At 41.9% G+C, this 26,175-nt stretch overlaps 1 protein-coding gene across 1 annotated transcript; it reads left to right on the plus strand.

Annotated features, from left to right (window-relative positions):
* The first annotated feature begins 1,896 nt into the window (after positions 1 to 1,896).
* Positions 1,897 to 16,968, plus strand: LOC137348723 (probable G-protein coupled receptor 139). Its single transcript, XM_068013978.1, has 4 exons — positions 1,897 to 1,966; positions 8,114 to 8,991; positions 11,175 to 11,344; positions 16,803 to 16,968. Exons 1-4 carry the CDS (start codon positions 1,897 to 1,899, stop codon positions 16,966 to 16,968), a joined length of 1,284 nt encoding a protein of 427 aa, XP_067870079.1.
* Positions 16,969 to 26,175: the final 9,207 nt, after the last annotated feature.

The raw sequence follows: 26,175 nt of genomic DNA on the forward strand, positions 1-26,175 counted from the left end.
CAGTGAAATCTAGAGAGGGGACACACGGGAACAGTGGGATATAAAGAGGGGGGAACAGTGGGATACAAAGAGGAGACACACTGAGGAACAGTGGGTTGTAGAGAGAAGACACAGTGGGGCAATGGTTAGCACTGCAGCCTCACAACTCCAGCGACCTGGGTTCAGTTCTGGGTACTGTCTGTGTGGAGTTTGCAAGGTCTCTCTGTGACCACATGGGTTTCATCTGGGTGATCTGGTTTTCTCCCACATACCAAACCCCTGCGGGTTGATAAGTAAACTGGCCATTGTCAGAAAACAATTGCCCCTAGTATAGGTCAGTGTTAGAAGAATTGTGGGGCTGTAAGAGAGAAAAGATTAATATAGGATTCGTATAAATGGGTAATTGATGGTCAGCACGGACTTGATGGGTCGAAGGGCCTATTTTGGTGCTGTATCTGTCTATGACTCTAACAGCATGTTAGATGTTGGGAATACTGTGGCGAGTAACTCGGCTCCTGAATCGACAAAGCCTTACCAGACCGAATGCGACCTTACTTTACTGGATCTGTGCACACTAAATGTCAGTGTGCTGAACTGGGCCGATCAACACTGAATATAACCATGCGAAAGTGAATGTTTCTACAGAACATGCAATCCTTGTGAACTGACCTCTCCACGTATGTAGTAACTGTGCAGTACCGGACCTGTGCACACTAGCAGCAACCGTGCTCAACTATCCATCTTCACACTAGATATAAGTTTGTTGACCTGGGCAAGATTACATCGGCAGTACCCATATTGTATTGAGTCTGTCCACATCCAATGGAACAGGATGAAAATGACGCTGCTCTCACTGAAAGTAACAACACAGAACTGGATCTGTCAAATCTGAATGTGAGTCAGCTGAACTGCAACTTTCGACACCGAATATCACTATGCCGAACCTGGACCCGTCCACACTGAATGTTACCGCGCAAACCTAGACCAGTCAACACTAAATAGCAACGTGCTAGTTGCACCTTTCTCTACTGAACGCAACCGTACTGAACCTGACCAGTCAACACTGAGTGCAACCATGTTGGATTGGACTTTTCAACTCTGAGAATTAGCATACCCAACTGGAACTGTGTACAGGGAACATAACAAGGTTAAATCCGCGAACACCAACAGTAACTGTGCTGAACAAAACCTGTGAACCCTGGGCGCAACTGTGCTGAAATAAATCTGTGCATACAGACTATAATCGTGCTGAACCTGACATCTCCACACTACATATAAACGTGCCGACCTTGACCAGTCCACACGAAATGTAAATGTGCTGAACTGGACATGTCTGCAGTGAATATAACGGTACTGAACTTACCTATCTACACTGAAAGTACCGTGCTGACTAGACCAGTCCACACTGAATACAGTCACCTGCATTGATGTAGATGCACCGACTCAGAGGGATATGGAGTCATGTCCAGGTGATCCGGTATCACCAGGACAGGAGTTGAATGGTGATCAGGAGCGAGACGTTGGCTGCAGTTTCCTTCAGGACCAGAATATCTAAATGCCGTGTAACTGTGTGCTGAGAGCACTTAACTCAGCATTAATGGGTTGGAACCCGAGGATTCCACGTGCACTTTCACCATTGAACAGTCTATTTAGCTTTCAGTTATTGTAACTGCAACTAGAATCAAATTGCAATCTCTGCGTATTGCATGTTAGCGGCGTGCCAGATCCTTTCAAAAGCATTCCATTCCATCAAAACACAAACACAAGCTAGGCAGCAGTTGCACTAATCTGTTTGTTTCAATTAGTTAATTAATGTAAAAGATCAAACAATGTAATTATCTCCCTGGAGACAGGCACCAAGTATAAATGTGACAATCCATGAGTACAGTTCAAAGCGTGCTCAGAGCATCTATAGAAATGCATGCAACAGCCAAAGATCTGGTGTTTTCTATTTACTATCCCGTCCTTGCAGCGATTGGGGTCCCAGGTAAAGCACTGTAGTTCGTTATTTGTTTTTAATTCGTTCATGGGATGTGGGCGTCGCTGGCTAGCACAACATTTATTTCCGATCCCTAATTGCTCTTGAGAAGGTGATGGTGAGACATCTCCTTGAACTGCTGCAGTCCATGTGATGTATGCACGGCAACACTGCCGTTAGGAAGGGAGTTCCAGGATTTTGACACAGCGACAGTGAAGGAACGGCAATATAGTTCCAAGTCAGGATGGTGTGTGGCACGGAAGGAACTTGCAGGTGTCGATGTTCCCATGCATTTGATGACCTTGTTCTCCTAGGTGGTAGAGGTCGTGGGCTTGGAAGGTGCTGTCTAAGAAGCCTTGGTGCATTGCTGCAGTGCATGTTGTAGATCGTACACACTGCTGCCACTGTGTGTCACTGGTGGAGTGAGTGAATGTTCGTGAATGGGGTGACGATCAAGCATGCTGCTTTGTCCTGGATTGTGTTGAGCTTCTTGAATGTTGTTGGAGCTGCACCCACCAAGGCAAGTGGAGAGTATTCCATCACATTTCTGACTTGTGTCTTGTCGATATGGACAGGTTTTGGGGAGTCAGGAGGTGAATTACTCGCCGCAAGATTCCTAGCCTCTTACCTGCTCTTGTAGCCACGGTATTTATATGGCTACTCAAGTTCAGTTTCTGGTGAATAGTAACCCCCGAGGATGTTGATCGTGGGGGATTCAACGGTCGTAATGTCACTGAATGTCAAGGGCAGATGGTTAGATTCTCCCTTGTTGGAGACAGTTCTTGCTTGGCACTTGTGTGGTGCAAATGTTACTTGTCACTTATCAACCCAAGCCTGGATATTGTCCAGGTCTTGCTACATTTCTACACAGACTGCTTCAGTATCTGAGGAGTCATGAATGGTGCTCAACATTGTGCACTCATCAGCGAACATCCCCACTTCTGACCATATGAGTAAAGGAAGGTCATTGATGAAGCAGCTGAAGATGGTTAGGCCTAGGACACTACCCGGAGGAACTCCTGGAGTGATGTTCTGAAGTTGAGATGATTGACCTCCAACAACCACAACCTTCTTCCTTTGCGCTAGGTATGATTTCAACCAGCAGAGATTATTTCCCTGATTCCCATTGACTCCTGTTTTGCTAGGGCTCCTTGATGCCATACTCAGTCAAATGCTGCCTTGATATCAATGGCAGTTACTCTCACCTCACCTCGAGTTCACTCTTTTGTCCATGTTTGAACAAAGGCTGTAATGAGATCAGGAGCTGAGTGGCCCTGGCGGAACCCAAACTGAGCGTCAGTGAGCAGATTATTACTAAGGAAGTGCCACTTGATGGCACTGTCGACGACACCTTCCATCACTTTACTGATGATCGAAAGTAGGCTGACGGGGCAGTAATTGGTCTGGTTGGATTTGTCCTCTTTTATGTGTACAGGGCATACCTGGGCAATTTTCCACATTGCCGGGTTGATGCCAGTGTTGTAGCTGTACTGGAACAGCTTGGCTAGGGGCATGGAAAGTTCTGGAGCATAGGTCTTCAGTACTATTGCCGGAATGCTGTCAGGGCCCATAGCTTTTGCACTATCCAGTGCCTTCAGTCGTTTCTTGATATTACGCAGAGGGAATTGAATTGGCTGAAGACAGGCATCTGTGATGCTGCGGACTTCAGGACGAGACCACGATGGATCACCCACTCAACACTTCTGGTTGAAGATTTTTGCAAATGCTTCAGCCTTATCTTTCGCACTGATGAGCTGGGCTCCCCCATCATTGAGGATAGGGATATTTGTGGAGCCACCTCCTCCAGTTAGTTGTTTAATTGTCCACCACCATTCACGACTGGATGTGGCAGGACTGCAGAGCTTAGATCTGATCCATTGGTTGTGGGATCGTTTAGCTCTGTCTATCGCACGCTGCTCACGCTATTTGGCATGCAGGTAGTTCTGGGTTGTAGCTTCACCAGGTTGACACTTCATTTTGAGGTAGGCCTGGTGCTGCTCCTGGCATGCCCGCCTGCACTGTTCATTGAATTAGTGATAGTTACGGAAATTGTTGATTAGCTTTGTCACTGCTGTTTAACACTAGCGCGTTTCTACGTTTTGGATGTCCTTTCTGCCCTTTAAAGGATAATTTATCCACTTTAACGGGGAAATTTCGTCCCTCCAATTGTTATAATTCGTTCCCTTTTCCAGTATAATTTCTTCACATACATGGTATCATTTCTCCATTTTAATGTTATGATTTCTTCCATGTACTAATATAATTTTCTGTCATTAAAATATGTTATATATGTTCCTTTTAAGAAATGTCATTTCTCCCCATTGCTAGTATAATATATTTACATTACCAGCATAATTTCTCCCGCTTTGTGATATCACTTCACACTTTGGTGGTGCAATTTATCTGTATCATTTTCTGATTAACCAGTGTAACTTATCATGATTGCAAGTTTTTTAGTTTTAGTTTTAGAGATACAGCACTGAAACAGGCCCTTCGGCCCACCGAGTCTGTGCCGACCATCAACCACCCATTTATACTAATCCTACACTAATTCCATGTGTAATTCAATGCTTTTAGCTGCATAATCTTCCCACTTTACTTGTGTTGTTTCATGGTATAAGTGTAATTCTACTGCGTTATTGGCACCATCACTGTATGTGAATTATCACACTGTTATTACAGTGGAATTGTAGTTCTATAGTGTCATTGTCATTGTTCCTGTGGGTGAATTATCACACTGTTATTATGCTGTAAATGTAGTTCTATTGCATTATTGACATTGTACTGTGGGTGAATTATCATGCTGTTATCACGATATAAATGTAGTTCTATTGTGTTACTGACACTGTACTGTGGATGAATTGTTATACTGCTATCACGGTATAAATGTAGTTCTATTGCGTTACTGACGGTGTTACTGTGGGTAAAGTATCATACACTGTTATCACGGCGTAATTGTAGTTCTATTGTATTATTGACACCGTTACTGTGGGTGAAATATCCCATTATTATCATGGTGTAAATGTAGTTCTGTTGCATTATTGACAATGTTACTGTGGGTGAATTATCAAACACCGTTATCACATTGCAAATGTTGTTCTATTGTGTTATTGACACTGTTACTGTGGGTGAAATATCACACACCGTTATTACGGTGTGAATGCTATTATATTATTGATCTACTTACTGTGGGTAAATTATTACACTATTATCACGGTATATCTGTTGTATTGACAGTGTTACTGTGGGTAGATTATCACTGTCACCACAGTGTACACAGAGGTGTACCGTGTTAATAACATTGAGAACGGCTGTCTGATTTCCACAACTGATTCACTGATTGAAATTCTTCAACAGTTGAATAATTCCTGACTGAATTTAATGAGTGAATTCATTGATGGGACATTATTAGGAATCGAGTTATTAACAGAAATAGAAGCAATGAAGCAAGTGGACATTTTATGACTGAATCTGCACTTACACTGAACTCAGAGTGAAGTGTTTCTGCTGTCAGTTTTAAACTCGCACTGCTTCAACCAGTTCTCCTCTCCAAAATTAGCTACTGCTAACGGATTAACAGTGATCTTTATTGTGTGTGAATGTTCCTTCTGCTCCAAGCCCTTGGTAATGCCCCGGACTGTTCCTGTCTTCAATCTTTACAGTATATGTTGCATATCAGGTGGCATCCCTCGTATCTGAGTCAAAATGTCTTAATTTTAATATCCACAAGAGGGCGAAACTGATCATCTGTGCTGACAGTGCAACGTACTTCTGAGGAACTGCTGCTTTGTCGGAGGGAACTTTCCTCAAATGAGCCCTCAAAATCTGCCACTTCTGGTGCTGTTCAACACCGACGTTCACAGGTGACTAATGGGAGAAGTGGTTGGAGCTATCATTGCAACTTCAACAACATCACCTCCGCAAAGTCAGGAAACGCTATTTGTCCATTCTGTTCCCTCTGTGGATCTTTTCCAACATGTTTACAGTCGAATTTTCCAACAATGAATCTTTTTACAGTAATTCGTTGTATCAGTGTCTTTAGGTCTTCAGCAGGATATAACCTTTCTTAAATGCAAGTTTCTCCTAATTTCCTAAAATTAAAGCAAAAATCTGAAATACAAACAAGAAACGCTGGAAATACTCAGCAGGTCTGGGAGCATGTGTGGCGCGAGAAGGAGAGTTAACATCTCAGGTCAGTGACCCTTCATCAAAACTGGCAGAAGTTAAAAATGTAATAGGTTTTAAGCAAGTGAAGCGGGGTTGGGGCAAGAGATAACAAAAGAAAAGATGCTGATAGGACAAGATCACAGAGAATAACTGACCAGAAAGTCATTGAGCAAAGGCAAACGGTATGTTAATGGTGTGGTGAAAGACAAAGCGTTCATACAGCCAGGGTGTTAGTTGACAGAAAACTGAACAGCCTGGCTCCAAGCCCAAACATGTAAAAAGCTGTGGGTAGGCACAGTAGAAACAAACTAAACAAGCTAAAGTAAAATGAACACATAAAATATAATAAAGAAAAAGAAAAAAAATAACTAAAAATAAAAATAAAAAGTGAGGCCCGTCATGCTCTGAAATTATTGAACTCAATGTTCTGTCCGACAGTCTGTAGCGTGCCTAGACACCCTGAAATTATTGAACTCAATGTTCAGACGATTAGGCACGCTAAAGCCTGCCAGACTGAACATTGAGTTCAATAATTTCGGAGTATGGCGGGCCCCCCTTTTTATTTTTATATTTAGTTAATTTTTCTTTTTTTAGTTTGTTTCTACTGTGCCTAGCCACTGTTTTTTTCATGTTTGTGCTTGGGGCCAGGCTGCTTAGTTTTCTGTCAATTAACACCCTCTCTGTACTAACGCTTTGCCTTTCACCACACCATTACCATACCGTCTGACTTTGCTCCATGACCATCTGGTCAGTTATTCACTGTAACCTTGTCCTATCAACACCTTCTCTTCGAGTACCAGAGCAGGGATCGCTTGCTGCAATTATATGGGGCCTTGGTGAGGCCACACCTGGAATAATGTGTGTAGTTTAGGTCTCCTTATCTTAGGAAGGATGTTCTTGCTATAGAGGGAGTGCAGCGAAGGTTTACCAGACTGATTCCTGGGCAGGCGGGACTGATGTATGAGGAGAGAGTGAGTCGATTAGGATTATCTTCGCTGGAGTTCAGAAGAGTGACGGGGGATCTCATAGAAACCTACTAAATTGTAACAGGACTTGACAGGGTAGATGCAGGAAGGATGTTTCCGATGGTGGGGGAGTCCAGAACCAGGGGTCACAGTCCAAGGATACGGGGAAAACATTGCAGGACTGAGGTGAGGAGAAATTTCTTCACCCAGAGAGTGGTGAGCCTGTAAAATTCGCAACCACAGAAAGCAGTTGAGGACAAAACATTGTATGTTTTCAAGAAGGAGTTAGATATAGCTTTTGGGGTGAAAGGGATCAAAGGATATGGGGGGAAAGCGGGAGCAGGTTACTGAGTTGGATGATCAGCCATGGAGATAATGAATGGCGGAGTAGGCTCGAAGGGCCGAATGGCCTACTTCTTCTCCTATTTTCTATATCTGTATGTTATTTCTTGCCCCACCCCCGCTATAGTTGCTTAAAATCTATTACATTTCTAATCTCTGAGAGTTCAGATGAAGGGTCACTGACCTGAAACATTAACTCTGCTTCTCTTTCCACAGATACTGCCAGACCTGCTGAGTATTTCCAGCGTTTCTTGTTTTTATCTCCTAATTCTCTGTTAGTGTTAGTTTCCACTTTTATTGTCGGTTATTGCATTATTTACCCTCTTAGATATCGTCTACTATGTTGCTGATTTTATTTTTGCTGTCTGTTTGATGTTCCCATGTTGGTTTCAATGGGCTTCCAGTGCCTTCGTGCTCTCCATTATTTTTGATTGTATTATCTTATATTCCAAACCAGTCTGTTCTTTTAAATCCAGATGATTATTTTAAACACAGAAACAGGTGCTCGGATGGTAAGTGATAGTTTTCCACTCAGGATCAGGTGTCAAAGCTGTGAATTTCACACAGAATTCTGTAAAACAGATGATTTTGCTGGGAGACAAACCATTAACTTTCCTGTTTATGCTCGCTCACACAAATACACTCTCCCTCTTTCTCTTAGTCCCTCCGTTGTCTATTACAGCTAACTTGGCAGTGATGGTGATCCTGTGGCGAGGAAGATGCGGTCTCTCCAGATGTATCACTTACTACCTGGTGTCTATGGCAGTGTCGGATCTCCTGGTCATTATCACCGCCGTGATCTTAAACCGGATTGCTGGTATTTATTTCGCAGCCAGTTTCCTGTCCATCACACCAGTATGCAGTCTCCGTTCTGCCCTCAGCTATGCGATAATAGACTGTTCTGTATGGGTAACGGTCGCTTTCACCTTTGATCGGTTTATGGCCATTTGTTGCCAGAAACTGAAAATAAAATACTGCACTGAGAAAACTGCAGCTCGGGTTATAGGAACTGTGTCTGCACTGAGCTGTTTAAAAAATATCTTCGCGTATTTTATCTACAAACCATTCTATATAATTAACAATATACCCTGGCTCTGCAGCATAAAAGCTGCATTTTATACGTCACCTGCATGGATTGCATATGACTGGATCCGCAGAATTTTAACCCCTTGTCTCCCATTTTGTCTGATTTTACTGCTCAATGCTCTGACCGTCAGACACATTCTCGTGGCCAGTGGAGCCCGCAGGAGACTCCGGGCCCACAGCAATGGAGAGACTCAGAGTGACCCAGAGATGGAGAAGCGGAGAAAGTCCATTGTTTTACTCTTCGCCATCTCAGGCAGTTTCATCCTGTTATATTTGGTACTTCTTATAAATTTCCTTTATGTCCGAATTGCGAAACTTAGTTATTTTTCTGGTTCCAATTTCAATCAATCAAATTTTATTTTGCAGGAAAGTGGATTTATGCTTCAGCTTTTGAGTTCCTGCGTTAATCCATTTATTTATGCAGGGACCCAGAGAAAATTCAGAGAGGAGTTAAAGAATGGAGTGAAATATCCAGTGAGTCTAATTTTTAAATTGTTTAAATAATGATGACAGTGGAACCCAACATGAATTGCAGATTATATTCCATCCATTGTTGTTCATGACAATGTCACACAAGAAATAGTCACTCGCTTTGAGATCCTTATCCACTGTGTGAATTTAAAAATGTATGAGCAACGCCACGTCACCACGCAATTCAGTGTTGTAACACACTAGCATTTAATTTCCAGTTCTCTTCCCCGTGCTGACTCAAATTTTCTACATTCCCATCAGCTCTGAGGACCCCGGAATAATGTGGGAGACAGAGAGTCTGACCTCTGATCTGTTATTAGTTATCAAGTTTAACTGTTCAATGAAGGTACATTAATATACCTACTGGAAATGATTTGGATTCAAGGGTAGGACAGGCACTGAAATGGAAACGTGGACTACCACTTGCATTGTTCTCCAGTCCATAGGCACCGCCTCGCAGACACACACTTGTGCCTATAAACATAGGAATAGAGGAAATGCTGGAGGGAAAATGCAAAAACATTAATTCACCTTCTACTCTTTTCATTGGCCAATTAGGACAACACCCCTGTCTCATCAAACACAGTTAAATTGTTGGAACAAAACTGCCCCCTTTTTAAAGTAGATACAAGCTAAAAACACCCAAATCATAAAAAAAGAAACTTATCAATGAGTTATATTATCGTCGGTATTGGCTGTGCAGTCTCATTACTTTGTCTTCTACCTTTGAGGTTGTCCCATGATACAATGTTAATAGAGCTTTTGATTTATCAGAGCAATCACTTTACACTTGTCTACAACAGACCGAGACATGAGGCGAAGTAAACATTAGTGATGGGGCGCTTAAATCCTCCAGGTCATGCTCCCTCTTCAGATCTGAAGTAGTTTCCTTAATAGTTGCAGCTACTCATTCTCCTTTCCTTCCATCCTTATCTTTAAAAAACATTTTGTATCCGGAAATATTTGGTGCCCATTGCGCCCCGTTTTTGAGCCACTTCTTTGATATTGTCACAACACCATATTCCCATGTGGCTATTGTTACCAGCAAGTCGGGAACAATGCACTGTCAATTCTGTCCCATTACTCCTAAGGTCGCAGCATATTATTCAAGCTTTCCCACCCAACCAGAAAACAGCCAAATTAAACACTTTAGTAACCGCCAGAATAAAACAGACCAAACCAGGGATCTTTAGGTAACAACAAATTAACTGTTTATTAAAACTAAATATTAAACACTATTAAGATAAATCTACGTCTAAAGACCTTATAACTTCTTATTTTAACCTAACTCTCCCATTCAGACACATACACTAAAAAGTCAACTGTTAACCTGTTTTTAAAGAAGAATTTTTTTTTAAATTAGCTGTTTCTTAAGAATAATTAAATAACTGGGTTGTTAGTCTTTTTAGGTTACGTTCCTGATGTGTGAGATAACGTGGCATAAAAATAATCAAATGCCAGTCCAAGTCTCGAAGCTGATTTGATGAAACAGTCCTTCAATTGATAGGCATTCAGTCACTTCGGCTGCAGCAGGCATCAAACAGTTCTTGAAATAGCAATGGGGCTAAAATTCGACAGTCGCTCAGTCGAAACTTTACAGCACATTCCAGAAAATACAATCAATCAAGAGAGATTCAAGGTTGAAGCAAATACTTCTTGGATTGGAAGTAAAGACAAGGAATTTTGCAACCTCCAGTAATACAAATGGTCATTTCAAAGGGTTTCTTTAATCCTTAGGCAATTAAAAAGGCCTGTAATTCATTGCGGAGTTTCTGATGAGAGAAATAGCCAGCTCTTTCCTCAAGTAAGCACGCTTCACTGTTGTCTCTCAAAAGCTGGATTTAGTAGTTTTTTACACAGTCAAATTTAAACATTATACCATGTGACCTCCTCACTCTTCTGCTGTCAGCTAAGTAACAGGCGCAGCTGGCACACTGCTGTCAGAAATCTAAAACTTCCCTCTCTGTCTTAAAGTTACACTATTTATAAACAAAGTCTGAAAAGCACACTGTTTTCATCCGAGGAGAAAATAAATTCAGTTTAGTGACACTATTTGCACCTGCAACTCTCCAACCGAATTTCCTATGCTCCGTGTGTTTACATATTGCACAGTAAACCTAATTTTGACCTTATTGCATTCCTTCTTTCTCTTACCCCACCCAATGCCTTACTGGTTCTTACTGTAGAGCAATCTAACTTCTCCGAATCATTTGTGTACCTCGTTTATCATTCCTAATGCTACATCTTGGTTCCCAACTTCCCTGCAAAACTGGTTTATGCCCTCTCCAACAACACTAACAAACCAAAATCTCGATGGCATTGATTCCGGCTCAGTGGAGATGCAGCCCGTCGGCCTGTATAGATCCCACCTCCCGTAGGATCAGTGAAAAATGTCCCAGGAATCTATACAGCTCTCCCCTTCACCACCTCCAGCTACTCCTTCATGTGTTTTATTTCCATACTCACCAGCACATTGCACCTGGAATAATCTGGAGATCCCGTCCTTTGAAATCCTCTTTCCTGGCTCCCTAAATTCAGATTCGAGAACGTCATCCTTCTTTCAACCTCTGTCGTTGTTACCAATATGGACCACGATCTTTGGGCGTTCACCCTTCCCACTCAGAGTTGGCTGCACTTACCCTGAACTCATAGAGTGCACTGTTTCTACTTTCAGTCTCTAACTCTCAGTGGTTCACTCCGGCTCTCCTCTGAACATTAGCTGCAGCTGATGGTTCTACAGTGACCGTTGGTGAATCCAAGTGTTCCTTCTGCTCCTGTCATCTGACAAAGTGCCGGACTGTTCCCGGCTTCACTCTTCTGCTCCACATTGAGTGAGGCCGTACAACTGACATTTCTCATATGAGTCTGAAGGTTTTACCTTGAGTACCTACTATGCAACCAGGCCGATTACGTCTCCCAACAGCACAGTGCAGTACTGAGGAATTGCTGCATTATAGAAGGGACGTTTCATCGAATAAAAGCTCATAACCTGCCAGTTAGGGTGCCTCAGATGACACTGAACATCCCACGTGGCTATCAGAGGAGCTGGGAGTTATCATTGCATCCTTATGAATTTTCCCACTGCTAAGTCAGAAAGCGCCAATTGTCTGTTGGCTCCCTGCAGTTTAGATTTTTTTTGAGCTGGTTGTCTTCCATATATTCCAACACTGAATAGTTTTGTAGTAATTCATCACATGAGGCGCTTTTGGCCCTCAGCTGTCTCCAGCCCGTTTTAAATGCAGGTTTCCCACCTCCCCCCCTTACTCTCGTGTTAGTTTCCACACTTTTCAAAGTTTATTGTGCTATTTACCCTGTTGTGTGTTTTCTATGGCATTTTACTGATGTCATTTTTCCTGTCTATTGGATGTCCACGTGCTTCCGATGCCTTCTTGTTCTCTATTATGCTTCATTATAATATGTTGCTTTTTGTTGTCATTGGTCTTTGATGTGCATGATAGTTTGAAACACAGAAACATAAGCCTGTAGCATAAGCGGCAGTGTCCAGCTCAGGGTCATCCAGCTCAGATCACGTATCAAAGCTGTGACTTTCACACAGAATCCTGTAAAGTGGCTGATTTTGCTGGGAGTTGGACGAGTAACTTTCCTGTTCTGACTCGCTCACACGCATCCTCTCTCCGACTTGCTCTCACCCTTTCTCTCTGTTACCACTAACTTGGCATGATTGCGATCCTGTCCCGAGCAAGATGCGGTCTCTCCACATGTATCATCTACTACCTGGTGTCTATGGTGGTGACGGATCTCCTGGATATTATCACCACTGTGATATGAAACTGGATTGCATGGATTTTTTTTCCAACTCAGTTTCCTTTCGATCAAACCGGCATGCAGTTTTCGTTCTGTCATAAACTATGCAAACATAGGCAGTTCTGTCTGGTTAACAGTCACTTTCACGTTTGATCAGTTTATTACCATTTGCTGACAGAAGCTGAAAATAAAATATTACACTGAAAAAGTGGTGGTGATGGTTATAGGAACTCTCTGTACACATAGCTGGTTGAAACAAAATGTCTACTTGTATTTTATAAATGAACCTTGACAAAAGAACCTGGTTCTGCAGTATAATATTCATATTTTACACGTTACCTGCATGGGCCACATATGACTGGATTCATCGCATTTTGAACCCTTGTCCTACATTCGTTCTGATGTTTCTGTTCAATGTTCTGACTGTCACACATTTTCTTGTGGCCAGTAGAGCCCACAGGAGCCTTCGGGCCAACAGCAATGGAGAGAATGAGAGTGAACCAAAGATGGAGAAGTGGAGAAAGTCCATCATGTTACTCTACACCATCTCTGGCTGTTTCATCCTGTTATATTTGCTGTTTCTTATAATTGTCCCCGATGTCTGAATAGAAAGCATTAGTTATTTCTCTGGTTCAAATTTCAATTATTCAAATTTTATTCTGGAGGAAAGTGGATTTATGCTTCCGTTTTTTAATTCTTGCATCAACCTTATAGGTAAATTGGCCATTGTAAATTGCCCCTAGTGTAGGTAGGGGTAGGAGAGTGGTGGGGATGAAGGATGGGGTTAATGTAGGATTAGTATAAATGGGTGGTTGTTGGTCAGCAGAGACTCAGTGGGCCGAAGGGCCTGTTTCAGTGCTGTATCTCTGAATAAAAAAATAAATAAAATAAATAAATAAAATTTATGCTGGAACCCAGAGCAAATTGAAGGAGGAGTTAAAGAATGAGATAAAATATCCACTGCTCTAATTGTTAAATTCGTTAAACGATGAAAACAGTAAAATCCAACAGGAATTGTACATTGTATTCCCTCTATTGTTGGTCTTGTTCATGTCATACACAACGTCCTCCCCCAGATATACATTCACTCGCTTTGAGATCCTTAGATACCATGTGCTTTAAAGGGAAATGTAGAGGGACCCTGCATCAGCGGATAATTCAGTGTTGTAACCTGCTCCTGGTTTCCAGCTGTCTTGCTTTTGTTAGCTCAGGCCTTATACCATCCCACCAGCCCCAGGGGCTCTGGCATATCTCTATATTCACGTAGGAGACAGAGTCCAGCCTCTGAACTGTTATTCGATATGAAGTTGAACTGTTTAATGAAAGGAGCACAATACCCTCCCTGGAATGATTTGGATCTTGAGGGTAGGATACACTCTGAAATGGGAATATTTACTGTCCCCATGCATTCTTCTCTCATCACCAGGCACCGCGACATGGCCGTTTGCTGGTGGAAAAAAGACAAAATAGCATCTACTTAATCTTTTACTCTTTCATTGCCCAATTAGGACGACACCACCAACCCCCTCCTCATCTAACAAAGGTGCTCCTTTATAAAGCACCAGATACAATAAACAACCAAATCAGGGAAATGAAACTTAGTAAATTAAATGAGAACAAGATCTTCAATATGGACTGTGCATTCCAGTCCAATTCTCTTTCTGCCCTCCTGACAGTCTCATAATGTAATAATAATGGAACTGTTGACTAATCACAGGAATCAATCTTTATAAATTCGTCAACAACAGACCCAAATCTGAGACGAGGAAAACCCCAGTGGCTGCGAACCTTATGAACTAAAGGTCCAAATTTGCCTGGACCTCTCAAACATTATTCACTTCCCATATGTCATGCCTGAAATTACTCACATACTGTATCGCAAAATGGTATTCCGGGAATGAAATCTTTCTACTTGACATTGTAAGAATCAGTATTAACCGTAGGGAGTCTGCTTCACAGATCGATCTCTCAGTGAAATATTGTTTCACCAGATTGGTTGTTAATTTACCTCCTTCAAGTGCAGACCGTGATCTTTGTTTGTCCTATTCTGGGCAAGGTTAAATAACATTACCTAGACCCTTTAGAAGCTTCAAAGCAGCAATCATTTTATCTTGCTCCATTCTGTTTTCCAATGAGAGCATGCTTAATCTGTATAATCATTCCTCTCAATCCAATCCATCCAGACCCTCAATACTTCTGGTGACTCTCTTCTCTGTCCGATCACTAGCTGCAATATCCTGTGGTGTCCAGAATTGTCCACATTAATTTAAGAGTGGTTGCATCAAATTAGCAGGATTACGCACTATCACGGCTCAGTATTGACCTTTTTAATATATCCAAACGTCTGGTTATCTTTACTCATTGTTGTGATGATACCATCACTCTATTGTCAGGCAGAACGCCCAGATCTCTTTCATTTTCCATTTAAATTAATTCATTTTCGTTTCAGTGACGGTCCCTTCCTGAATTTCTTGCCTCCATGTGACAAACTTTGCATTTCTCGACATTGTATGCCACCTGTCTATCAAATTCCCAAGTGTTTAAATCCTCCTGTCGCTTATCCGCTCCAGCTTTGCAGTCTACCACCTTCGTGAGCTTTGTTTCGTCTGAAAATGTAACCATTGTTCTTGTGACTCTTAGTTTCTGATTGTTAATAATGATTTTGAAGCTATAAAGTCCAAAATATATCTCTGAAGGACATATACTCCCAGGCCGATGGCAATCCCTGTATCACCACCCTCTGGGTTCCAGCAATCAGTCAGTTACGAATACCCTATGAAATATTTCCACTGATTCTCGCTATATTTCTTTTCAGTCCTATGCTTTCCAGATGAAGAGCATAAAAGGCCTACAGAAATCCAAGTGCACCCACCTCAACACCCTTACCCCTAAAAAGCTCCTTTGACAAACGCTCAGAGAAAGCTGGTGAACGAGATTGGCAAGTCCACGACTTCATGAACACTCATTGACAATATTTTATGATTATATTTCCATTCAGATGCTCTTGGTCTTATCTTTAAGAAGTATTTCCGTACCTTTATCCATGTTGGACCTCTAATTCCATGGTCTGCTGTTTCTGGAGCCACTCTTGCCTCTTTTGTTATTTAAAAATGGATGTGTAATGTGCCTTTGTCTAGTCTCCCAATACCTCTGCAGTATTAATTAATTTATCCTGGATATAGGATCATGGCCGTGCAATTTTCTCCCTGATTTCCAAAAAAATTTAAGAAGCAAATTATACAGTGGCTTGGACTGATTAATTTTCAGTTTGTGCAGCTGCTCGGCAACCATGCTGGTGGTAATGTGAATGATGTCACAACGACCTTCTGAAACAACATCCAACTCCAATTTCTAGATTAAATATATTACCTGTCCCCTCTTTGGTAGAAACAAACGGCTTGAGCACTATTTCAGCCTGTGGAGCATCAGTTTTTAAGCCGGCATCCGCTTACATTTTTCATGGCTCCTACTCCATCAATTGATTTACCTTTACTTTTGCTGCAACTAAAAAAAAAGTAACCTTCTCTTCTCCTGCTGTAATCAACCCAATATTTTTCATTGCCATTTTCTGCCCTTTTTACACTCCAGACATGCCATGGAGGCTGAGGGGAGACCTGATTGAGGTATACAGAATTGTGAGGAGCATAGATAGCGCAGATAGGAAGAAACCTGTTTGCCCTCAACAGAGGTTTCAATAACCAGGGGACATAGATTTAAGGTAAGGGGCAGGAGGTGTAGAGGGGATATGAGGATTTTTAAAATTTTACCTGGAGGGTGGTTGGCATCTGGAACACACTGCCTGAAGGAATGGTAGAGGCAGGAACCCTCACAACATTTAAGAAGTATTTAGATGAGCACTTGAAATGTGACAGCATACAAGGCTACGGACCAAGCGCTGGAAAATGGGATTAGAATAGATAGGTGCTTGATAGCCGGCATAAACATGATGGGCAGAAGGGCCTGTTTCTGTGCTGTATAACTCTGTGACTACTCTATGACTACCTGTTGCTATGCATTTTGCTGAACGATCTGTGTGATGCCTGCTGCAGACGAATTGCTGTGAAAACCTACCCTTCACAAACTGTTCATCTATCTCGCCTGGAGAGACTTCGAGTGCCATCCGACTATTCGACTCTGGGACGCTTCACCGATCTGGAAATATCCTACCAGACCGTGACTACCAATTATTTTATTATTCCTAAGAAACAGTTGTAAATCAAAACATCCTTTTTCTCGGGTTAACCTGTTTTTGAATGTATATGTGTGTGCATGAGGGTCAGGAAGAACAAGAAGTAATAAAATCTGTTCGTATATAAATTTATCACATTACTGTTGAATAATTAGTTTATTATTAAATAGTTAATTTTGTTGTTCTTTAAAGAAATCTGGTTGGGTTAGAATTGAAATCAGGTGCTAAAAAAGCATAAATAATTAATCAATTGCCTAATATCTGAAATTGGAAGAGGAAGAAGAACAAGAAGATAATAAGTCAGAGGGTCATGTAGCTGAATTGGCTAAAATTCAGTTACAGTTGAGGAAACGGGAGCATCAACAGGAAAAAAAAAACAATAAAATTGAAAAATAACGAGGCTGAGAAGGAATTGACAATCAAAAAAAACTTGAATTTGAACTTCAGAGAGAAAGTGAAAGAGAGGAGAGGGAATTCAGGTTAAAAAAGATGGAACGAAGACAAAATGGTAGTCTTGACACCAGGGAAAATTCTGATCAGGAAGAATCTGAATCCAGCCCAGGACCCAGAAAAAAGCTGTTTAAATGTATACACCCTCTCCCTAAGTTTGCGGGAAAGGACATAGAGGCATTTTTTTCATTTCTTTTCAATAAATAGCCAAACAAATAAAATGGCCAAAGGAAAGCTCGACATTGCTTATGCAAAGCAGGTTTATATGCAGAGTTCATGAAGGTTATGCCATGCTTCCTGAAGAGGCTTCTGCAGATTATGCAGTGGTATAAAAAGCTATTCTCGCTGCGTATGTGTTATTCCATGAAGGTTACTGATAGAAGTTTCGGAACTTACGGATATTGGCCGGGCAGACATATGTAGACTTTGAGAGGGTAAAGCTAATAAAATTTGGTCGTTGGATACGGGCAGTAAAGATGGAAGTAAAGAGAACATTGGAGAATTGATTCTCTTGGAAGAATTTCAAATTTGAATCCCTCCGGTCGTGAGAACTCATGTAGAGAACCAAAACGTTTGAAAAGCCAGGCAAGCAGCAAAAATCGCTGATGATTTTGAGGTTGTGAATAAGCCTAAACCCCTTCTCCTTCACCGTCACAAACTCGAGAAGGATAGAATGTGGGAGAGTGAAAAAAAGGCATGTAGCAGGGGACAAGAATGAACAGCTGGGAACGCCACAGGATCCCCTCGTCAGGCCAGACAAGAAGGTGCTGAGGGTAGAGGTGGGATCCACAAGCCGAACTGTTATCATTATCACAAGGTGGGACATCTTCGTTCAGAATGCTGGAAGTTGTGATGTAACCCCATGGGACTTGTTGGGGTATACAAAGCTATTGCAGAGCAAGGAGCTCTCACTGACCAGGCTGTAGCTTTGATGGCAGCCATAAAACCAGACAGAACAGGTAAAGTGAGTGGAGAGGTTGAGAATGAGATACCTGAAAGTTATAATGAATTCTTGTTGAAAGGAAATGTTACTCCATATCCCTCAAGTGAAGCAGGCAAACCTATTGTTATACTTAGGGATACAGGAGCAACCCAAACTCTTTTGCTGTGGAAAGATATGATAATTCCACCAGAGAGTGCACTGAATGCTAAAGTTTTAGCTAATGGTATTGGCGGGGCGGATACACCCGTACATTGGTATTACATGCAACGAGAGTGTGACTTAATGCCGAGGATGGTAACTGTAGGAGTTGTCCATCGTTTCACGGTAGAGGGAATTCGCCTATTCCTAGGGAATTATTTGGCTGGAGCTAAAGTGTCAGTTTCTCCTATAGTCACAGAAAAAACAAGTGAAGTTAGAGAAACAGAACAATTACCGGAACAAGTTTCAGGAATACTTCCTACATGGGTAGTAACCCTAGCAATGGCAAAGCAAGTTCCATTGTCAGAGGTAGAATTGGCACCACAAACAGATAACCGAGTATCTGAAACTTTCTTTGGGGATTTAGATCATCCAAATGAGATGTTTAACAAATTTCCTATAATTGCAGCCCAACAAGCTGATTCAGAGTTACATAGAATAGCACAGTCGGCTCTGACAGAATTTGAGGTGAAAGGAGTACTAGTCGGCTATTATGGTGAAGACGGGGTTCTGATGAGGAAATGGAAACCGTCTCATAAACATGCAGACGAAGACTGGATTGTTTTTCGACAGGTAGTGGTACCACCTAAATATCACCAGGAATTATTAAGGTTAGCACATGAAATTCCTCTCGCAGGTCATAGGGAATCAGGAAGACCAAATCACCTGTAAGCCAACATTATTACTGGCCAGGCCTTGCAAAGGACGTGAGGCAATTTTGTCGGACATGCCATACATGCCAAATGATGGGAAAACAGCAACCTACCATAACACCGGCACCACTAATTCCCATACCAGTGACTGAGGAATCATTTAGTATTGGTAAACTCTTGAGGATCCTTGGCAAAAGCAAAAGCAGGACATCAATATATCCTTACTATCATGGATATGGCTACTCGATTTCCAGAGGCCATTCTCCTGAGGACAATTACTGCTAAAGTAGCAATAGAGAAGTTAACCCAACCCTTTACGAGATATGCATTAATAATTGAAGTTCAACTAGATAAACGTTCTAATTTCATGTCGAAGATATTTTAAGATGTTCATGGGTAATTTGGGTATCAAACAGTTAATAACTTCAGCATTTCACCCACAGACACAGGAAGCTTTAGAAAGGTACCATCAAACTCTCAAAACAATAATGAGGACATACTGTCACAAATATCCCCATGATTGGGATAAAGGGCTAGACTTTCTTATAATTGCCAATAGCGATTCACTGAATGAGTCTACAGGTTTCATTACTTTTGAATTGGTTTACGAAAATGAAATAAAAGGTCCTCTAAAACTCATCAAAGACAGGTTCTTAGAACAAAGGAATGAATATCTGGTACTACACTATGCATCTGTGTTCCGAGAAAGGCTCACAAAAGCTTGCAATGTGGCTCAGGAACACCTTAAAACATCCCAAGTCAACATCAAAAAATGAGCAGACAAGAACGCTAAGACTCGAAATTTTGAACCAATGGATGAAGTATTAGTATTATTACCTTTGCAGGGTGAACAATTAAAAGCACGGTTCAGTGGTCTGTATGAAGTGATCAAAAGGGTGAGCAGGTTACATTACTTGATTGGCACCCCTGATCACTGGAAAAAGAATTGGTTGTGTCATATCAATATGTTAAAGCAATAATATCACAGGGTGGAGGATAAGCCAGTACAGGTATGTCAGCTAATCGGGAGTATTGTGATGGAAAGTGATAGTGAGGATGAGGCAGAAGGAGGCCTAGACAATTCTCAAATTGGACCTCCTACTATCCGATTAGCTAATACAGAATGGCTAGGAAAATTGGACAACATGCTTTCATACTTAGATGCAAAACAATGATGGCGCAGTGGTGCAGTGGTTAGCACTGCAGCCTCACAACTCCAGTGACCTGGGTTCAGTTCTGGGTACTGCCTGTGTGTCGTTTTCAAGTTTTCCCTGTGTCTGGGTACGTTTCTGCTGGGTGCTCTTGCAGGTTGATATATAAATTGCTGCTAGTGTAAGTAGGTGGTAGGAGAGTGGTGGGGATGTGGTGGAGAATATGGGGTTAATGTACAGTTAATATAAATGGGTGGTTGTTGGTCGGCACCGACTTGGTGGGCCGAAGAGCCTGTTCCATTGCTGTATCTCTAAATAAAACGAAAAGACCTTACCAAACTACTCACGGTAGTTAGAAGAGTCTGTAGGGATGATCCAGGATGCAAAACCTTTGCCACACATGATGTGGATGTAGGGGAATCTATTCCTGTAAAATAGCATCTTGCACTTAAGTCCAGGAAAATAATCCCAAGTAAAAGCAGAAATCCAATACATGCTGCAAAACCTAACCAAAGCAGTTGGCGTTCACCAATGCCTAAACCTGATGATTCAACCCGACTTTGCACAGACGACGGAAAAGACAATTCTGTAACAAAGGCAGCCTCCTACCCAATTCCTCGCTTGGAAGACAGTATTGACAGCGTGGGCAGTGTCATCTTTCTTACAAAGATAGCTTTGTTAAAGAGATACTGGCAAGTACCTTTGACACCGAGAGCTGAAGAAATATCAGCTTTTGTCACACCAGGCGGTCTTTATCAGTACCGCGTGATGCCATTCGGGATAAACAATGCCCCAGCAACTTTTCAGAGACTAATGCATCAAAGTGGTAGCCAGTGTTCCCTAATGTATTATGTACCTTGATGATGACCACTTGGAATGATTGCATGAAATCACTGGGAGACGATGTTTGGAAGTGAAATTGACTGATAGGAACAACCTTTGTGGAAAAGTTACAAAAACGGAATGCCAGAATATTCAGGTGGAGTTTATTGTTACAGCCTTATCACTTGAAGATTGAACACATTTCAGGAAAAAAAGCTATGTTATCGCCGATTCTTTTCCACGAATTTAACCTTATTGAGTTACATGAGTAACAATGGTTCAAAGAAAAATTGTGCTAACTACCAGTATGGGCTCGTGAATGCAAAAATATGTTTACAATTTTTTTTTTCAATTTCTGTTCATGAATGACGTTTCAGTTAGCCAGGGCAGAGGTGTCACAAGAGCTTTGTTTTTATATTATTATTGAATGCTAAGAATTCTATGTGCTTTTAAAAACTGAGAAAAATGATTTTCTGTGAACATTGAATGCTGAAACTTGGTGTTTGAACTAAGTGGGACAAACTGCAAGACACCTGTTCCAAGCAACTCAACAGGGAAATGACAGGAAGATTTATGACTGTCACATGACTTGATGGTGGATTTTCGTTTCACTGTACACTGTGAACTGAGCACCACTGCAATGAGCTGGCTGGGGGCCTGCGTTTGCAGACCAGAAAAAAGATCTACCCTTGAAAAAAGATTTGTCTAAAAAAAAGGACCTTAGAGGTGTGGCCGGGGTCTGCCTGGAGAGAGGAAAAGACCCCTGCAATTTTAGACTTCAAGTATTCACAATTACAGGTACAAACTTTACAAATCTTGTCATTAAAAAAAATGTATCACTTTATTCAAAAACTAATTGTCATGCACCCGAAAATCAGCACCATGGGATTTGTTCTCTCTAGTTTTCCTTTTTTTGCATTGCAATTTGTGCTGGATATTGATGACAATTTCATATTAGGATGAGGGCACAATGTACAACGTTTAAAACTATCAACTCTTAAAACGGCAGAAAGGGTGTTTTCAGCACTTCTGATACTAAACCCTCTCAATGCCTGTCAACAGGTAAATTGATGAACGAATGCGCATGATGCGAGAACAAAAATAGGCCCATGTCATTTAAAGCAATCAAACACATTTCTAAGTAAGTTTCGTGTGCACAATAATCAAATGAAAAAGTCTTGCTTCGATTTACCCCATTAATTTCTTTCCTAATCCTAAAAAACCGTGAATCAAATCAGCACTTAATTTTCTATACTTCAAGGAATACACATTTTATTGATTTTCGCCTCAGTATCTAACCATTAGAATCCTGCAGACATCTGGTTGATCTGCACTGCCCTATATCAGACAGAGTCAACATGGATTTGTGAAAGGGAAATCATGTTTAACCAATTTATTGGAGTTCTTTGAGGAGGTTACATGTGCTGTTGATGAAGGAGAAGTGGTGATTGTCTTGTACATAGATTTCCAGAAGGCATTTGATAACGTTCCACCTCAAAGGTTATTGCAGAAAATAAAAGCTCATGGTGTAGGGGGTAACGTATTGGCATGGGTAGAAGATTGGCTAGCTAACAGGAAACAGAGAGTAGGCATGAATGGGTCATTTACTGGTTGGCAAGATGTAACGAGTGGTGTGCCACAGGAATCTGTGCTGGGACGTCAACGTTTTACAATTTATATAAATGACTTAGATGAAGGGACGGAAGGTATGGTTGCTACATTTGTTGATGACACAAAGATGGGTAGGAAAGTAAATTGTGAAGAGGACATAAGGGGGTTACAAAGGGATATAGATCGGTTAACTCAGTGGGCAAAGACCTGGCAAATGTAGTATAATGTGGGAAAGTGGGAAATTGTCCACTTTGGCAGGAAGATTAAAAAAGAGTATATTATCTAAATGGTGAAAGATTGCAGAGCCCTGAGATGCAGAGAGATCTGGATGTCTTAGTGCATGAATCACAAAAGGTTAGTATGCAGGTACATCACATAATTAGGAAAGCTAATAGAATCTTATCGTTTATTGCAGGGGGAATTGAGTACAAAAGTAGGGAGGTTATGCTTCAGTTACACAAGGCTTTGGTGAAACCACATCTGGAATACTGTGTACCGAACTGGTCTCCTTATTTAAGGAAGGATGCAAATTCTTTGGGGACACTTCAGAGAAGTTGAACTAGACTAATACCTGGAACGGGAGGGCAGTCTTCCGAGGAAAGATTGAACAGGCTAGGCTTGTATCTGCTGGAATTTAGAAGAGTAAGAGGCGACTTGATTGAAACATATAAGATCTTGAGGGGTCTTGATAGGGTGGATGTGAAAGGATGTTTTCCCTCGTAAGAGAATCCAGAACTAGGGGTCACTGTTTTAAAATAAGGGGTCACCCATTTAAGACAGAGATGAGGATTTTTTTCTCTCTCAGAGGGTCATGAGTCTTTGAAATGCTCTTCCTCAAAAATCGGTGGAAGCAGAATCTTTGAATATTTTTACGACAGAGGTAGATAGATTCTTGATAAGCAAGGGGGTTGAAGATTATCGAGGGTAGGTGGAAATGTGGAGTAATCAGTTCAGCCATGAACTTATTGAATAGTGGATGAGACTCGAAGGGCCCAGTGGCCTACTTCTGCTCCTAATTTGTATGTTCGTATATATGCATGTAACTTAACTTAGATTGCTTTGTGTATTCTGGACACCATAGGATATTGCAACTATTGAACAGCCACCAAAGAGAATAACCAAAATAATTGAGGAAATGGATTAGATTGGATTGTGAGGAACAATTGTGTATATTGAGCAGGTTGCCATTGCAAAAGGGAAGATTGTCGGGTAGAATGTGTTCTTTTTTCCGGCTTCTAAAGGGACTAGATGATGCAGAGCTCGACAAGTTTCCCAGAACAGTAGAACCAGAGGTTACAAGGGTTAGTTCAAAGCAAATCTACTGAAACAATATTTCTCTAAGAGGTCGACCTGTGGAGCAGAATGCCTATAGCTAAGGTGGAAGCAGTTAATATTGATTCCAACAATGCAAATTGGAGAGATTGTATTCATAGCATGCCATTTCGGGATACAGCAGGCGTGATTTTATGGAGAAGGCGGGGCTACCGACATCGGGTTAAACAGGCAGCTTTTTCATGCCCGGTACTTTGAGGCGGTTGCTATGGATTGCAGACCACGGAACAGTACAGGTTTCCATTTTGGACCCTAAACTACCCCTAAGACCCAAACCTTTCCCAGAAGAGATATTGATGTCCCTTCATTGAACAGTTAAATGTTGAAATCTAATAACAGATCAGAGGCTGGACACCCTGTTACCGACTGAATGCAGTGATATTCTATGGCCCTCGGTGTTGATGGGAATGTACCAAGCCTCAGTCAGCATAGGGAAGAGAATCACAGAATCACAGAATTATTACAGCACAGAAGGAGCCCATTCGGTCTCTGGGGTCTGAACCATCTCTCCAAATGAGCAAGTCACCTCGTGCCATTAACATAGAACATAGAACATAGAACATACAGCACAGAACAGGCCCTTCGGCCCACAATGTTGTGCCGATCCTTTGTCCTCTGTCAAGGACAATTTAATCTATACCCCATCATTCTCCTTTATCCATATACCTATCCAAAAGCCTTTTGAAAGTCCCTAAAGTTTCTGACTCAACAACTTCCCCGGGCAAGGCATTCCATGCCTCGACCACTCTCTGGGTAAAGAACCTTCCCCTGACATCCCCCTTATATCTCCCACCCTTCACCTTAAATTTATGACCCCTTGTAACGCTTTGCTCCACCCGGGGAAAAAGTTTCTGACTGTCTACCCTATCTATTCCCCTGATCATCTTATAAACCTCTATCATGTCACCCCTCATCCTTCTCCTTTCTAATGAGAAGAGGCCTAGAATGTTCAGCCTTTCCTCGTAAGACTTATTCTCCATTCCAGGCAACATCCTGGTAAATCTCCTCTGCACCCTCTCCAAGGCTTCCACATCCTTCCTAAAATGAGGCGACCAGAACTGCACCCAGTACTCCAAATGAGGCCTTACCAAGGTCCTGTACAGCTGCATCATCACCTCACGGCTCTTAAATTCAATCCCTCTGCTAATGAACGCTAACACCCCATATGCCTTCTTCACAGCCCTATCCACTTGAGTTGCAACTTTCAATGATCTATGCACATAGACCCCAAGGTCTCTCTGCTCCTCCACATGCCCAAGAACCCTACCGTTAACCCAGTATTTTGCATTCATGTTTGTCCTTCCAAAATGGACGACCTCACACTTTTCAGGGTTAAACTCCATCTGCCACTTTTCAGCCCAGCACTGCAACCTATCCAAGTCCCTTTGCAGACGACAATAGCCCTCCTCGGTATCCACAACTCCACCAACCTTTGTATCATCTGCAAATTTACTGACCCACCCTTCGACTTCCTCATCCAAGTCGTTAATAAAAATCACAAACAGGAGAGGACCCAGAACTGATCCCTGCGGCACGCCACTGGTAACTGGGCTCCAGGCTGAGTATTTACCATCTAAGACCACTCTCTGCCTTCTATCAGTTAGCCAATTCTTAATCCAACTGGCCACATTCCCCACTATCCCATGCCTCCTGACTTTCTCCATAAGTCTACCATGGGGGACCTTATCAAATGCCTTACTAAAATCCATGTACACCACATCCACTGGTTTACCCTCATCCACTTGCTTGGTCACCTGCTCAAAGAATTCAATCAGGCTTGTGAGGCAAGACCTACCCCTCACAAAACCGTGCTGACTGTCCCGAATCAAGCAGTGTCTTTCCAGATGCTCAGAAATCCTATCCCTCAGCACCTTTTCCATCAACTTGCCTACCACCGAAGTAAGACTAACTGGCCTGTAATTCCCAGGGTTGTTCCTATTCCCTTTCTTGAACAGGGGCACAACATTTGCCACCCTCCAATCACCTGGTACCACCCCCGTCAGCAGAGAAGATGAAAAGATCATTGCCAGCGGCTCTGCAATTTCATCCCTTGCTTCCCATAACATCCTTGGA

This window comes from Heterodontus francisci, chromosome 34 (genome assembly GCF_036365525.1).
Source record: "Heterodontus francisci isolate sHetFra1 chromosome 34, sHetFra1.hap1, whole genome shotgun sequence".
Classification (NCBI taxonomy): Eukaryota; Metazoa; Chordata; class Chondrichthyes; order Heterodontiformes; family Heterodontidae; genus Heterodontus; species Heterodontus francisci.